Source organism: Symsagittifera roscoffensis, chromosome 4, assembly GCF_963678635.1.
Source record: "Symsagittifera roscoffensis chromosome 4, txSymRosc1.1, whole genome shotgun sequence".
Taxonomy (NCBI): Eukaryota; Metazoa; Xenacoelomorpha; order Acoela; family Convolutidae; genus Symsagittifera; species Symsagittifera roscoffensis.
Window position 1 is genome coordinate 43084462 of NC_087065.1, and position 17833 is coordinate 43102294.

Here is a 17833-nt window from a genome sequence, read left to right on the forward strand (position 1 = left end):
TCACGATCTGAGAGGATTTTTTTGATCCCAAACGATCCTTAATAATCCACCGCGAATCCTCAGTGGTCAAGCCGGATATCTTCAGTCCACCTGGTCTGATCATGCCAAATTTGGGCCCCCCGCGGTCTGAACATAAAACTATGACCTAGAACCGTGTAGCCCTCTAAATCAGTCTGTAATTTTACGACTTCACAGCTAAATATTAGTCTAAAACGGGCGTGCTACATGTACTTTACTTAAACCAGTTCCAATTTAAATTAATTGTCACCACCTATGGTTTCAACACATTCCACTTCTCAAATTGGACCAACCCAAAGTCTGGTTCTGAAATTGAAAGAACAAGTTTCAAGAATTTTAGTTTATTTCACAGTCCGGCAATCACAGCCACTTTTGGTTTTCCCTTTGTTGTCTTCTGCTGATAATGTAAACTTTTATCTTGTTGTTTTAAGTCTAACAAAGTATGATCAGGAATCAAATGTAAACACAAAGACTCAGCGTTTACCTAAAAGATAGCCCAAACACGTGATTACAACCCAAACTTCGGCTAGCATAATGATTCGAAATTTTTTATACTGTTAGGGACTCATGATAGTTGATACAAGGCGCCTATTTTTCTAAATTATGAAACGAAACCAGGGATTTCATTTTTTGTCGTTGCTTAACTGGTATCAAAATAACTTTCACAACTTTTTAGAAATTGTTATATCACTCCCCAAAATGTTCCCATTAAATTGTACGAGCGGAACGGTCAATCAAAAAAGTCCCGATAAATATTTTGCAAAACAAACGTATTTTCAAAAACGCGTGTTTTTGTTTCGGTAAGTTGGCACATTTTTCCTTTCGGCTACAAAGCAAACTCTCAAGCAAGAATCGAGGAGTAATTTTGTGGACCAGCTCCCGATTCTTGGATCCTACCTTTTCCTCGAGCAGCAAAACCTATCGTTCGAAATTCTCATAAGATTTCAGTGTTTATTTTTGAGATCAAGTTAGAACATTTTTTTCGAAAGAAGATTTTCGGGAAAATTCAAAATGAACCTTTTTTATATTGAAGTTTGATCTGCTTTTAGAGCGATCTGCCTCCTGCATTTTAGTTTCAAGAGTTAGTTTGAGCCCGTCCCCCGTCCCTTCCCTTCCTTTCGTGGTGATTTATTTATTGTCCGTCTGTTATGTTAGCTCCTGCTATGTTTCCTATATCTTCCCAGTGTACGTGTATCTTCGAATGCGTCTTAGTCTGGAAGATTAAACAGCAAATTGCACGTCCCATTTTATAGTAAGAGAAAACAATCCTGAGGAACTTTAACTAGAAAGGATTGCAGCCACTACAGGCAATGTCATTTTAGGGGGAATTAAAATTTTATTGTGCCAATCAGGCAGTTTTTTCCTATGACGCCTAATCGTAAAATATTTTAACGACATAACGTGTCTGCTGAGCTTACTTAAACGGAATACTTTACTATTTTCTATTCATTACCTTTCTTGTTTGTTTTGTTAAAATTGCTTGAAAACTGTGAAATTGTTATTTTACGAAAAAAATTCAAAGATTAAAATTGTCCAATTAAATGAGATTTATTGTTGCATTCACTCTGCATCGTGTCTTTAAATCTGATACAATGAAAGTAAGTAAGCACATTTTACATTGATTCGGCGTCACTAAGAACCAGTAGGCGCGCTTTGTTAGATCTACCTGTTCACGTAATATTATGTAGACTTCAGAAAAAGTAATGAAATGTATCTTCTGGGGGTAGCGTTTTTGTTCAGACCAATTTCGACTTTCGCTTCGAGCACATTTGTATTTTTGGGTCTTTTTTGTTACGCGGCCCTAGAGAGAGAGAGAGAGAGAGAGAGAGAGAGAGGAGAGAGAAAAAGAGAGGAGAGAGAGAGAGAGAGAGAGAGAGAGAGAGAGAGAGAGAGAGAGACAGACTGGATAGCCATTGTTTCAAAAACATACTTTTTGATAGAGGTAATGATTTTCAACTAACCAGGTTGAAGTAATGAGATCTCAGTTTTAAAAAACCAAGGAAATCAAGTTTGGCCCGTATCATAGAAAATAAGCGGAACTTTTCTTTACCAGCTGAAAACTTTCCATGCCCTTGGCTCCAACTTGATTAATTTTCTTACATCTGTTTTCTTTGAAGCCCCATGGTAGCTCTATTTGATCAAGGGTAGTTATATTGCAAGATTCTCTTAAAGACGATACATATCTTTAAAAGAACTTGCGTTTTTTCAGATAATTCCTTTTTTAAAAACAAGCATTTTAAAGATATGATTTTTTGTGGGAATAAACAGCTTTACAAGCGAAGACAAGCTGCCGCGTTTGTGTAGAAAGTGTAGTGGTAACCTTTAAGTACCTAAACAAAACAGAAAAAAAAAATTTATAACCGCATAATATATATAAAAATAAAAAATTGTTTATCGTATTTATCTGAACACAACACACAAAATGTCTCAAGCTAGTTGACTCTTCTGATCCGTCTAGACGTGGAAAACAAAAAATCAAATTTTAACCACTAGAATTGCAAAACTAGATAACTTAATCCAAAAAACCGGAAAAAACGTTTTTGAAAATTTTAATTTGAAATCCATACATTATTATCACTATCTTAAGTTTTTTACCGTACAAAAGCAAAGTTAAACATTTGAATAAACATTTTTAACATTTGGTCAAATTATTTTTTTATTCGACCTTAAACTTTTTTTCTTGTGACCGCATTTTTTTTTCTTGTGACCGTACTCAAATCAAAATGAACATCCTTAGCGTTTGTCTGGCGTTCGGAAGAAAAATATTTTGTTAATATTTTCCATAGTGGGTTATCTTGCAATTATTTGAACTCATAGTAAGTTATCTCGCAAGATCTTACAAGATAGCCTCCATCTTGCAAGATCTTGCCAGATAACCCTGGTTTGCAAGAATATTGAAAGATTTTGCATGGTCTTTTAAGATAACCTTCCTTGATCGACTAGGTAATTGATCATAATGTTTCAAATCTTAAAAAAAGCCTTTTAATTTATCGTTTGCCTCTTAATATTGGGGCCTCTTCATATAAAAATCTTAAATTAAAGATAATAATTCATTTTATTTTAATTGATTTTTTTAAAGTTAATACTGCTGCATAGATCTTAAAAGGCAGTCGGATTATTCAGGGCTTCGCCCTGATACGAGCAGTCTTGTTTCTTTTTGTTTTCGCTGCGGTTTTTTTTGCAAGAAGGAATTTGAATTTTATCTTCAAAAGTATGACAATGAGAGTTATGAGGACCCGAAAAATAGTTTCCATCCGAAAAAAAGATAGATTTTTTTTTCTGCTCCACATACCAATAAAAGGTGAAACAGTCTGATTAGCAATAATATTAAGACAAATGTTTCTTGATAGTGACAATATGTTTTGGAGCAATCAGGATAGAATTGGTTTAAATACGATAATTTGCTCACTGTCTTCAAGGGTCCATTCAACTGCTCAGTTTTGCATTAAAAGAAAAATATTGCCACAGATCAGTAGCTGATCTAGGTGGGCGGTGGTTAGTAGCGGTCCCCCCCACCCTCCTCACGAACTCGACCCCCTGCCGACTCAAAGGGTCCCCACTTTGTGCTACTTTGTGATATCCATTTTCAGCCCACGGACCCTAATTTTTTTTGGGGCTTTTTGTGAATTTAGACAATAAGAACTGGGCCATCGAAACTTATTGTAAATTTTTGCCTACCAAATTGATTAAATTTTTTTTTGTAAAGTAATTATGAAACATTGCATTAGTGGATGTGTGACTCGATATGATTTTGTTTCTCAGAATTGCTATACTTGTGAATGACCCACAAAATGGTCGTCTGCATTGGTTTTGGATCAATTGAAAAATTTTGGTACTAACACGCTTTTTGGTACTTCTTTTTGATTGCAATGTATATTTTTACCATTTGGTGACGAACGAATAGCAACGATTGTATCAGCTGTTATTTATTGCTTGCGGAAACAAAATTTGTTTTTTTTTGTTTGAAAATTTCAGTTTTCTTAAACTAAAATTGCTTAGTATACATATTGAAAGCAGTAGGACAGCCAAGGTTTTACCAAAATATAAGCCGTTTTTTTGCGATATGTAAGTTCTTTTTAAAAGCCATTAACGGAAACGTTTCCTTTTTTGGAGTGGAGCATCAAATGTTTTTCTTTTTGGGCTAAGCTATCCTCACTGAATTTCTACAAAAAAGTCCTAATGACACTCGAATTTGCATTTTTAGGCTTCTCTATCGACTAATTATTAGCCTTAATTCTTAAGAACAAGAGAAAAATATCGTCCTAGAAGTATTTAAGCGAAAGATCAACCCGTAAAACAAGCGGCAAAAATAAACTGTGATTCAAATAGAAAATGCTGAGTTCCCGCTGCCTGGAAAAGTTCACGTAATCAAGAGAAAGGATTTTATATCAAATTAAATCTTGGGGGTAATTTGATGATTTGGTTCAAGTCAAGAACAGTTTCTAGACAAAATTATTCTTTTAGAATCTGAATGACCTGCTCCTTGTTTGCGTGAAAACAAAATAAAAAGAATTTGCATGGAAAGAACAGATCAATTAATAGAAAAAATCACAAAACCGTTGTTTGACTTGTTGAATGACTTGTTTTTGATAAATCAGAAAGTCGTTTCTAAAACTGAAACCAACATAACTGTGGATAGTTACTTTTTTTTGAGCTGGATCTCTCAAAACTTTAAAACATATTGCAAAAAGCTATTTTGAGTACATAGATGATTATTGGTAGTAAATCATTTGAAATAAGAAATGGTAAATTTAGGTTGCGTTGATTATGAATTCAATCTATATTGCGTCTATTGGGACGGCAATCGTCCTTGGTTCGAATCTGTCATGACCTGTTTTTTTTTTTTTTCAAACGGAGCATTTTCCGTTTCGAAAAAATGTAGGCGCTTAATATTTGTCTGCTTCTGTTTTGTCGACTTACTTGGCACATCGTATAATCAGCACTGTACTTTGCTGATATAAAATATCCGGACAAAACGCACAGAATTTGAAACGTGTATCAAGTCAAAAATGGAAAAATGTAATTTTCGGAGAAATGGTGTATTTTCCAAAAATGCTTCTAACATTAAGAAAATAGTGTTTTAAAAATGTTGTTTGAATGTTGTTTTTGAATTTTGTTGAGCTGTGTAAGAAGCTCACTTAGATGTAGATTGATCAGTAAATGATTTAGTAGTAAAACAAAATAAAAAGATTTTGCATGAAAAGTACAGATCAATTAAAAGAAAAGTCACAAAACCGTTGTTTGACTTGTTGAATGACTTGTTTCTGACAATTTAGAAAAACGTTTTCAAAAACTAAAACCAACATTACTGTGGATAGTTACTTAGTTACTTTTTTTTGAGCTGGATCTCTCAAAACTTCAAAACATACAATTATTCATAGATGTTTATTGGTAGTAAAACATTTGAAACAAGAAATGGTAAACATAGGTTGCGTTGATTATGAATTCAGTCTATATTGCGTCTCTTGGGACGGCAATCGTCCTTGGTTCGAATCTGTCATGACCTGTTTTTTTTCAAACGGAGCATTTTCCGTTTCGAAAAATGTGGGTTTAATATTTGTCTGCTTCTGCTTTGTCGGCTTACTTGGCACATCGTATAATTAGCACTGTGCATTGCTGAGATAATATATCCGGACAAATCGCACAGAACTTGAAACGTGCATCAAGTCAAAAAGTGAAAAAGTGTAATTTTCGGAGAAATGTTAACTTCTAAAAAATGCTTCTAACATTAAGAAAATAGTGTTTCAAAAATTTTGTTTGATAGTTTTTTTAATGTTGTTTTTTTAATTGACAAAAAAACTACCCAGTTTTGGTAAAATCTTGAAGCCGAAAACCTCAAAATAAATTGCACCATTTTAATTCTGTTAATTCTCTAGCCAATTTTTTCCTCACAATTTTGAGTTTCAAACCAATCCAAATTTGGAACAAATCTATTTAATTTTCAAGTTTTATGCGCTTTGTTCATATATTATCATAAAGCACCTTAGCTCAGTCTCAAAGTAAACATTCGTTGCTAAATCGGATCCAGTGAACATGCTTGAACAATCAAACCAGCAATTTATGTAATGAAACATAGCTCAGTATATGAAAAAGCCAACGTCATTGTTTTGTGTTTTGAAGGACGTGACCAAATATTCACGCTTGGGGTGCTTTTGGACAAACTTCAATATCTCTACGCGAAATTTTGAGGGAATTCTTAAATCTGTCCAAAAATTTTTTGATGTCGCACATTCAAAAGCAAAAAAAAGTTTTATTTTTGATCAAATTTAGTGGATTTGTTTCTAAGTTAAGGGTTGCAATTGGGTTTACTTTGATCGCTATAATACAAATTAGGATAATTAAAGCGCTTCCCGTTTTGAACAAAAATGGTAGTCATACCATTTTCTTATATGGAAATATGCTAGATATACACTTTTCATGCAATTACATAAGTACAAAAAGTTGCATGAATGGTCCATGGTTATTGATTTTTCACCTATAAAAATTGTGCGACTAACTTTTTTCCACAAATCAAAAACTGATTACTGTAAAAATTAATCTCTCAAAATTTTTGAGATGCGGACGTAACCAAATAAAAGTGACACAAGTTTTGGCTTACTCAAAACTAGAGTCGCTAACGTTTTAATCTTCTCACATTTACGTTGCTTTGGAAACCACCTGAATTGTCTAAGAGATGTCTAACACAAATCATATACTGCAAGAATGAAAATTTTAATCTTTGGTAGTTTTTTATGACGATCATTTTTAAAAAATTTTTTCTAATAAATCATACATTGATCAAGGCATACAAGAACAAGCCATTCAAAAGTTTTTGAGCGTTTTTGAAAAAATTTATCCAGAGAACGGAAAAAATCAAATTTTTGAGTATCCTGGGTTATGTTATGCACACCAACAATTAAATTTTTTATGCAAAATGTTTTTTCGGGAAATGTTTGTCTAAGTACAAAATTCGTTTTGCGGTTTAGAAGGGAACAAAAAAACATACATGGAAATTGTGTGATTAGCATTTTTTTTGACAAATATTTTCCTTTTTGTAGTCCAATTTACTGACTTTTATTTTTAAACAAGAGAAAAAATCTTTGAAAAATCAATGACATCAGTTATGCAAAAATATGGACTTTTGTGCCATTAGTTTTTTTAGAAACCTATTCTTTGAGTCATAAGTTTTTTTCAACGAACTTAGTTTTTTGAATTGTATGATTAGCATTTTTGGTCTATGGAGGTCAACGGGTTAATAGGTAAGTAGTAAATCAATCATTTTAATTTGATCTAAGGCAAACAGTTTTTAACAATTTTCTTCCGTGCACAAAATATATCATTTTGAGTTTGACATAGCGTATGGGGATAAATTTAGCGTATGCGGATAAAAAAATTAAATTGAAAAAAAAAATTGAAAGTGTTTTTTAAACTTTTACAGCCAAAAAAATTTTCATCGAAGTTAAAGGGCACTCAGAACATTCAGAACTTTGCCCTCATACAAATCGCTTTGTTGTCATTGAAATTTTCCTGATTTTCAAAACTGTTATTTGATTGTTATCAAATTTTATATGACTAGTGCTCAGAATTTTTACCGGGTTAAATGCTAGCAGGTTTAACTTTGGCTGATTTATATACCCTCAACAGAACAGACAGAGTAAATGTAAAGTAATCAGAATTTAACAACTAAGAGAAATGTGCCCGGTCTACGAGCACACTACCGGTCCAGCAGCTTTCATTTTTCTTTAACTAATCGGAATCGAGAGCAACAGTATCATGTTAATTTGAACATAAAAAAGAATATATTAGCTAACAATTTTAGAAATTCGTAAGTAGGAAATAAGTAAATAAGTATACTGCCCAAAAGAAAAAAATATAGCCAGCCTTGATTACAAAATTTAAATAGAAAGATTATTTCGTCTAGGACTAAAAAACTGTTCGAAAATGTTGTCAACCTTTTTTAAAGTCTACTAAATTGATTTTTTCAGTTCTGCCAAGTCACAAAAAAGACCAATTTTTCTGCGTCGCAGGCAAAATTTAAAAAAGCCAAAAAGAACGTTTTTAGGCCTTTTTTGGGTTTTTACAAAAAAAAAATCATTTTTTACCGGCGGGCGCTCCCCTTCAAATTTATCATATATTGCCGCAAAAAGCGCCTTCAAAAACTGAAAAAAAATTTAGCTTGCTCTAAAATTATTTACATGAAAACAATCGCGTTCAAATTCTCATCCATTCATTTTGATTACTCCTATATATTTGTGTGTGCTGCATCAGTATTGTATCAAAATTGGATGCTTTTTGGTACGCAACCTAACAGGTAGTAGCCATTTGTAAAATCGTTTCTCTCCTTTAAACATTCTTTATTAATTGAACAGCACCTTGTACCAGAAGAGACTGGAAAACTAATTACCAAAAAAATATCCAAGCAAACATCGAACTACAACTGCTTGTACCGAGGCAAGGCTGGTTTTTAACAATTCTGCTGGAGCTTTTAGCAACAAGCGATGTTTTTTTTTGCTTAAAAAAATTAAAACTCAAGTTTTTTTTTCTTCAATTTGGAACATTTTCCTGACTTCCCGATATCCACAATGCTTAGAACAATTTCACAAGTTTTGTCCACTAACGAATTATTTGGATGCACTAGGTAGCATAAATTAAGTAAATCAAATTTTGAGTTTTGTGAGCCGGACTAATTTGTCTTCTAAGCTACTCGTAATTGAAAAATAAGAAAGTTCTGGTGGAAAGTAGTTATCTCAAATTGTCCGAACTGGTCATTTTGAAACCCCTTGCTTTACAAAAATTGGTCGAAAGCATAAAATTTGTTTTAGAAAATGTTAAGTTGCACAAAAAAGTCCGCCAAATTTGTTTAAAATTGACATTTCTTTTGAAATCGACGTTTCCACGTTTAAAAAAATGTTAGCTTTTAAAAAATTTCTTAGTTTAATCTTGGATTTGTTTCGTTGAGAGAAAACGTTTCAATCGGGGACAGATCAAGGATTTTCTCGAGAGGATTTTCAAAAAAAAACGAAAACCTCGTCGAAAATTGCTCAAAATTAGGCGCCCGTGGAAAAATAAATTTTAGAGTCGGTCAGCCAGTAAGGGATAACTTAAAATTGTACCAGAGGGGTCAATCTCTCAATATGGGACTTCCGCTCCTTCCGCTGTAACCACCGCCACTGGGTCTACCAATTTCATAAAGGTAAACTTCATTTTTAAAATAATCAGCTGCTTTGACAATTGACCTAGTACAAATTATTTTCCAGGTTGCTCTAAAAACGTTTAGTTGAAAAAATTTGTGTTCAAATTCGCACCCGTTTTTTTTTATCAAACTGATCTTTTTGTATGCTGCTTTTACTGAATTTTTATAATAAAATCGTAGTGGCACTCGAATTTTGTTTTAGGCTACTCTTGCGACTACTTTTTAGTCCTATTTCTTGAGACCACGAAAACAATATCGTCCTAAAAGTAATTAAGCGAAAGATCACCCCCTAAAACACGCGGCAAAAATAAACTGTGGTTCAAATAAAAAATGCTGGCTTCCCGCTGCCTGAAAAAATTCATATAACCAAGTGAAGTGATTTTAAGTCAAATTAAATGTTGGGCAAGTTTGACGATTTGGTCCAAGTCAAGAGCAGTTTGTGGTCAAAATTGTTCTTCTGGAATCTAATTGACTTGCTCTTTGTTTGTGTAAAAACAAAATAAAAAAAATTTGCACGAAAAGAACAGATCAATTAAAAGAAAAATTGTAAAGGCGTTGTTTGACTTGTTGAATGACTTGTTTTCGAAAATTCAGAAAGTCTTTACATGAAAATATTCGGGTTCAATTTCTCATCCATTTACTTTGATCAGCCTGATTCATTTGTATGCTGCTGGACCGGTATTAAATTAAAGTTGTATGCTTTATGGTATGTAACCTAACATGTAGTAGCCATTTTTAAAAAGATTACTTCTTTTTCAATATTTTGTATTTTGTACTGCAACTTGTACCATAAGAGATTGGAATTAATTAATTAGCACTAAAATATCCGAAGAAACGTTGAAACACAACTGCTCGCATCAAAGCGAGGTTGCTTTTAAACAATTTTGCTCCAGCTTTTAGCAACAAGTTTTTTTTTGCGATGTTTGGAAGATTTTGTGAGGCGGACCAATTTGCCTTCTATGGTACACGTAAATGAAAAAAGGAATTTTTGTGCACAATAATTATCTCAAAGCGGCCAAACTCAAATCGACTAAAAAAAATTGGTTGCAGATATATAATTTTTTCAGAAAACGTTTAGCTGCGTCAAAATTGTTTGAAAATCGACGTGTGTTTGATCGACAATTCCATGTTTAGACTAAAAGTTTAAGTAGCTAGCTTTTCTCCAATTTTTTTTGAATTAATCTTTGATTTTTTCCGTTGTGAGAAAATGTTTCAATCAGGGGCGGATTAAAGATTTTATGGGGGAGTGGGGTCTTCGAAATGTTCGTCAATCATTTTTTGGATCGAACAAAAGCATTTTCCGATTTGTTAGTTTTTGACCAAATATTAGCTCGAAATTAGGCGCGTTTAGAAGATCTTTAGGGTCGGTCAGCCAAAAAGGGATGTTTTAAAATTATACCAGAGGGGTCAAGCCCCTGAGATGGGACATCAGCCCCCTTCCCCTAAAACCGCTACTGGTTTATTTTAATAATAGCAAAAATCGATGTAACAAGATACCAACAAAATCAGATGCCGGAAATTGTAAAAGCAGAAGCAATCACAAAACTTAGTGTTTAGGGGTATTTTTCAATTTTCCGACCGGTAGGACAAATGCTATTCAGTATTCCGTCTTCACAGGGAGAAGACAGGAAATTGAGCATGGAAGCATCTGGCAGTATTGTTTGGGCTATTCTGAAAGAGTGGAAATTACAATGACCTAGGTTCAGTGTTTTTCCCGCAATTTCAGGCTCTACAAAACAAGCTGACAGGTGATCTAGTGTGCTATACTGCTATCATATAAAAAATCTTTTAACCGCCATTTCGTTTTTGAAAATATACTTCGAAAAAAAATTGGACCAAAAGTTAACAAAGTGCTCGATTCTGATTGACTGAAATTTTCTAACTTAGAACTAATTTAACATCCTTCCGCCCCCCCCCCCTCCTCCCCAAAAAAATGGCTTGGGGCGGGGAGGGGAGGGAGGATGTTAACTTGGTCTAAAAAATCTACCTTTTTGGAAAATAACTTGTCTGAATATTTCTGCTTCTCAGACTGGATCTTGAGAAATAATAAAAATAATAAGCAGGAATGGATTTGAAAGGGGGCAAATTCTAGATCATCCCCAGGTAATATCCAATTGGCGTAGATGACACCTTTCTGACTATTTTTAAGGTTGTCTTTGTTTTTTTTATATAAACGAAATCTCTAATACTTTTTTGCCTGGCTCGATAATCCAGGCCTGATAACCCGGATGCTATTATATTATTTACAATCCACTACAAACAACATACCTTATCAGGTTTTCTATTATTCAATTCAAATGAACCTCCAAATGTCAGCTAATTATTTTTTATGCCACCCACCCAAACAAAGCATATTAACAACTTTATTGTAATGCCTTTTTTGCACTAGTATATATTATGATTCATATCAAAGCAAATGTTTTTCTATGAGCTAACGTGTAAAATATATTGACAAGTAAGGTGTCCGGCAAATAAGACGACAACTGTTAAGACGACAACAGCTTTAGGCGGGACTTTAAGACGACGCTACGCAAATTCCAAAATTTTATTTATCAGAAATATAAACCGCTTATATTTGGCCAGCTTATTTACATGTTTTAACGCTCATTTGTCGTCCTAATGTCTTGTCGTCTTACTGGCCTGTCGTCTTATTTACATAGCACCGGAAAATAACTGCTCTTCATGTTGATTTTTAGCTGTTAATTTTTAACTCCTCTTCGTGTTAATAATATGACGTCGATTTATATTACAACAGAAAGGTGTTTTTTAGTTTTTGTAGAGGTATATGAAACTATAAAAATACAGTAAATAAAACGGCTCATTTGTTCATTTGGCTGCAAGCTTTTTTATGAGAAACTAACTCCTTTTGTTGTATTGAGCTCAAGAGTACTTCTAATAATTACTAAGAGTACAAAGATTGATTAAAAGATATAACCAGCGAACTGCGCTAACCTTTTATCAGACATTTTTGTCTTTACTTTTTATTATGTTTTTATGGTTTTTATAACTTTTTATCCGATCATTTGTTTCAGCTGAAGCTTGAAGCTATCATGAACCAAATAATTATTTATTATTAACTATACGCTGATTACAATTTTCAAAACTAAGCGATAACATGTAAAATTTACCCTTTTTGAAACTTTTCCATGCAGTTTGCAACAGTTTGTTACCCAAGTATTATGAGCAGTTAGGTGTTTCGCATACCGCCAAGTTCAGAGAAATGGTCGGCAAATTTGAAAACTAATACCTCACGTTTCAACCCTCTTCCAGCTTTAAAGTTCAATTTAGCGGATTAACTTTTATTATCAAACTACTCGCAAGTTTATTTATCGCCGAGGAACATCTATATTCTTTGATGTTAATTAGCAAAGCACCAAATTTGAAACCTTCGTGACTTCTCGTGTTTTCAGTAAATAAAAACTAAATTTAAAAACCTAAATTCATCGGAAGGTACTACCATGATAGAGTGGTCCCTCGAAAAAGCAACTATGATAGACAGGTCCCGCATGCATTTCGCATGTTATAATTTTGAAAACTAATTTGTGTATAAATTATTCATTTCAAAAATCTTGCAAAATATGTTCAGCCAGAAACTTTTCAGATTGAAAATTGTAATCACTATTGTTTATATATTGAAATTTGCTCGCTTTACTTTATTTTACGGTTCAACAACCATATAATTGGGTTGACTTATTTGACATCAAAACCCACTATTGGCGTTTTTTTTTTAATTTTCAACCTTAAATGGTGAGGGGGAGGTTTTAAGAGGTAGGTAACAAAACATGAAATTTGTTTGAAAATATACTGCAACTTCTTTCTGAAAGGCGTAATCATATTTATTAAACGATTTGAGAGCTCTAGGTGTCGTATTCTCAAGGGACCTGGTTATTTTCAAGGGACCACTCTATCTTATAGTAGTACCTATCGGAAAGTAAGTTTTTATTTGGATTAGGGTTTATAACGTTTCTGTATAAATTATGCAGTAATTGGTTGAAACAACTCCCAACATGGTTTTCCGAACTGAAAAAGTGATACGAGAGAAAAAATTTTGCTCAGAGGCTTATTATTTAATGGCGTTTTTACATTGCAGATTTTTCATTTCATGAGTTAGAACACGCTTTTGAACATCTTTTGTGTAAAATAAGCCTCCAGCAACCTAATTTCTCAAAATATGATAATGAGTTCCTGATAAATTGCTTAAAATCGAAAAAGGCTTGCAGGTTTTGAAATTCCACTTGTGGAACATATATACAACGTGGAACCTCGTTGGTGAAAAATTTTCCTTCAATATTGACAGAGACAATTTTTCAATCGAATCTCCAAAGGTGAGAAAAGAAGTAAATTTGTTTTTGGCGCGTTTTTTTGGGGGGCCCATCGATTCATAGTTTGATCGATGTTCAAAAACTTGGAAAAATTCTTCGAAGTCGAAAACAACCACCCGTTTGAAATTTTGCTTCTTGGACAAATTTAGAGCGAGTAAAGCCAGCGAGTATAGCAAAAAGTACTTCTTTAAGTATTTTTTTGTAATCTTCTTTTACCGCTTGCCTTGCTCGAAAAGGTCAAAAATTTTGTTCTGTTTTCATTTTTGCTATTAATTTTCCAAAAATAACTGTGATCAAACGAAAGCATTACCAGCCATCTACCCCAAATTCACAAAACTAAACTTGAAAAAAAATGATTTTGTTCTTTGATGACGATATTGATAAAAAAAGTTATCAATAAAATTTGAAGAATCTTTTGCTTTTGCTTTGTCTTAACAAAATTTATTTTAACAGCGCGGATTCAATTTTCTATTTTTCTGTTATCTTTTGACTTTTTTTGCCTTTATTTCCAAAGCCATTACTTGGTGTCCTCGTTTTTACCCCAGCCACTTTACCACGCCTCCATTTTACATTCTATTGTGATTGAAGAGTTTTTTGGAGTGATTATAGGTTTATGGGTTAAACGAGAAAAAACTCCCCAAATACGAAATTGCGCTTTTCTACCGTTTTTTGACAGCCGCCGGATTTATATTCAAAACAAAAACCAAACCGTTTCTTACTCGCTAAAAACAAAAAGTAGATTCAATATAATATGGTGCTGATTACTGTCAAATTATCCATTTTCATGCAGCATTCTTTTTTCTAAATACTAACCGAAAAAATACCATAATAGATCTGCCTTTTCATTTATTCCCAAGCAAATTGTTTACTATCACATTCGATTTTCCAGATTTTTATGTGTTCATTTTATGCTGTTGAATCTTTACCTAAAAGCCTTTACCTATGCATTTTCTGATGTTTTTTAAAACTCATTTCAATTTTTTTGCAACAGCTTTGAAGTGAGAAAGGACTTTATGGAAATCTGGATTTTTGATGTTTTTTTAATTTGTGAATTTTTTTGGCTGATGCTACTGAAATACAATCAGTGTATTGGCGTTCCGCGATTTTTTTTTCGGCTTTAAACAATTTTTTCACCTTGTTTTGACAACGCTAGTTTTTTTAGTGGAACATACATGTTGACATACAATTGCGTCTTATTCTGGCATATTGATTTCTACTAATCCTGGTGCCAGTTTTAATTAGTCGGAACACTTTCTTCCCGCACAAATTTCGCCCCATTTGATTTTACTGGCGTATTTTGGGGGTCTTTTTACACATTATAGCCTAGAGCCATTGTGGGACTTTCGTAAGAAACATTAGGAGAAAAATATGTAGCGAAATAAGCCTCTTAAATAAAATGGAGAAAATTGCGTGGTGAGCGTGAAATTTGCCACACATTTTAATTATGTGGCTTTAAAATGTTAATTGTGAAGTTATGAAAGACTTATAAAAGACTCACAGTTACATTGAAAGTCTCAAAATAATTTCATGAAGATTTCATATGAAGCAGTTGCCAGTTTAACAAAATCCGCACTCTTTTTTTGCGTAAGCTTCATTCATTTTTGTCCACGTGATTTAGTTTTCTCGATATAATTCTGTTCGCTGCGGACTTTTGATCATCGGTTAAACCTTTCAAATCGTCAAAGTCGCATCAGAGCTCTAGAAACCACATCTAATTCATTTTGTACTCAGCATACATAAGCAAATTTGATTATGACTCTTCATAATTCCTTAATCAAATTGATTCGAACAATCTGATGACTGATTCAAGCAGAACATAAGTTTGCAGTCTCCTCAGTTATAGAACAAATAAGGTGGATTCAAATCGCCATTTGAACTGAAGTTTACTTTCGGCCCGAACTGGTTTTCGCCCGAAGTTCACCAACTGAACACTACCTTTACCGCCTCTTGGACAAATAAATAACCTGGGCTAAGAGTTCATTTTGTATGTTTGCTCATAATACTTTCGGGTTTATATTGAGCTTTATCCGCGATATAACTTAGATAATAACTTGTTAATTAACCGATTCAGATTTGATGTTGATTTTGATTCCTATTTGGTTTTTATCTTGGGCTGATTAATATAATGACTTCTGCCTCCGATTACAAAAAACTAACCAGGTGAGATTATGTGTTAAATGACACGAACGTTGACTTTTTAACTCTGGGGTCCGATTTTACAATGACCGAACAAATTTAGTTTTGATTTTTTATTCAGTCAAATTCCGGCGACCGGAATAATAGTTGATAACAAGAAAAAATGTGAACAATTGAAGATATCGGCCCCCTCACCCTGATATAAAAATTTATTATATATAGTCGACATTCGAACAGTCAGTTCTAATATTTAATTAACTAACATAAACGAGAATTCGAACGGCGATTGTTGTTTTGACCACCAGAGCAGATTTACTCTGGATTCGGACAGGGGAGCACCTAGGATTTTGGTGGGAACGGGAGTGATGTGGATATTGCGGATTTTAGAAAAAATCTCAATTATTGTCGACCTTTTCTTTTGGGTCGACTAAATTGATTTCCTACGCTGTCCCAGGAAACGGTGCAAATTTTTAGATTAATAGATAATACCAAACGCGGAATCTTTACCAAAAGATTATACCAATACTGAAAGCGCTAGCTAGGGGGTGAAATTAATGAGAGGAAGGGGCCTCCTGTCTTCAGGTGTTTCTTTTTTAGCAAAAAGGATATTGGTTATCAAAGTTTTTTTAGCCTTATCCTTTGTAGTTTTTATCTTTCTGCTATCTTTCTGCATCCATTTTTGCGTATTTTCATTGCTAGGTAATTAAGACATTTGCCGGACACCATTTACAATTACTGGCGCAATTCGGACCTCGATTTAATTTTCCTCGTATTGCGCTTTTTTTCTATACATACCTTGAAGGCTGATTTCCCTGCCCTTGTTTCCGGTCCACAATCTTATTAAATCACTTATCACCTCAGTTCAAAAATTCTAAAAAACTTACAATTTTTATGTCGAGCCGGTTGCCGTGCATGCAGCACAAAGATTTTAGACCACTGTTAAATTAGAAAAAAAATAGATTTTCAGTTTTTTTTTTTCACTTTCCATAGTGCCGAAGGCGAAGGGCTGAAGCGTACCAGTACTTAATTACGACATCAGTTATTGGTCGACTAACCCATGAAGATGTTTTTAAAAATAACCTTCTGCGTCAAAATATACTAGCTTTAGGGAGAATGGAGCACCTACCTGAAAAGACGCAAAATTTGAGCAACAAATTTGCTAAAAGGGTCAAGCTTTTTGCAATCAATTGAAAACATTGAATTTAAGCAGAAAAACAACATGTGAAATATCACCTGGGTTCATTTTTTCAATGGGTTCAAAATACGTTAAAACCTAGATAAAAAATGATCTGCTCGCAATCAGTAAAAGTAGAAAATAATCGATTAAATTATAATTATAGTTGTATTTTTATACAATTAACGCTAAATTGTTGGCAATATCGATGACCACGAGCAGTTTAATTGGTCAAAAATTGTAGCGTTTTAATTCAATTATTTTTTTGGAAACCGTTTTTGCGTAGGGAAATCAGTAAACAGATAAAATTCAACCTCAAAATGAGCAATTTAGTTTAATTAACTTCGTTTAAATTCGTTGATTGAAAAGGTTTTGACAAGAGTTTGGCTTTAACTATAAAAATTACAGTTTATTATAGGTACGCATTTTAGATAATTAAACTATTTATAATCCTTTGTTGAAAGTTTTCTGAAATCAATTTTAATAGACTATTATTTCTTATTTTGCCAAAATATTATCTCAACAAAAAATATCTTCTGATGGATTATAATTTCGCTGCCCGAAAAAATTTCGAGAGTACAATGACTCATCACCTTTGAAACATCTGAACACAAAATTTGTACCACAACACAAAAGTTTCGAAGTATCCTTTGGTATTAATTGAATGATTCACACGGTAGGTAAAAAATGACTCTCGTCAATCTAACAATCAAACTAAAACAATGAGCTCATTTTGGTGATAACAAACAAACAATGTTCATCATGAACAAAATCTAATCGAGAAAAACTGAAGAAAAAACCTTAGATATTTGAAAACTGCTAAATAGTTTTTCCAAATTTGTAATTTAGGGAACGTCTATAAAAAACAAATATTACAAGCAACTTTAAAAAAAAACACTATTTGGCATACAAATAATTGAGTATCATCCATTACAATGTTTTGAAAACTATGAAAATTTATCGAAAAATTATCTTACAATCAATCAAAATTGAACATAATTAATTACGGAA

General features: G+C 33.2%; 2 protein-coding genes across 10 annotated transcripts in view; both read left to right on the forward strand.

Moving 5' to 3' along the window:
- LOC134845050 (G protein-activated inward rectifier potassium channel 2-like) overlaps nt 1-17833 on the forward strand; it is a 59237-nt gene that overhangs the window by 17915 nt on the left and 23489 nt on the right. For 2 of the 9 annotated variants that reach the window (XM_063861882.1, XM_063861884.1), the window contains exon 1: nt 14625-15672. The exons of 4 other annotated variants lie outside the window; for them this stretch is intronic. In XM_063861882.1, the coding sequence (XP_063717952.1) occupies nt 15638-15672 (35 nt within the window). In that variant the 5' untranslated portion in view covers nt 14625-15637. Of the gene's footprint in view, nt 1-1236; nt 1617-12216; nt 12365-14624; nt 15673-16084; nt 16109-17833 lie in introns of those variants that run through there. 3 more of the 9 variants (XM_063861883.1, XM_063861889.1, XM_063861890.1) reach the window with 3 other exon arrangements.
- Nucleotides 16485-17833, forward strand: part of LOC134845049 (epidermal growth factor receptor substrate 15-like 1) — an 87165-nt gene continuing 85816 nt past the window's right edge. The window contains exon 1 of the mRNA XM_063861881.1: nt 16485-16494. The gene's annotated coding sequence lies outside the window, so the exon portion shown is untranslated. The remainder of the gene's footprint in view (nt 16495-17833) is intronic.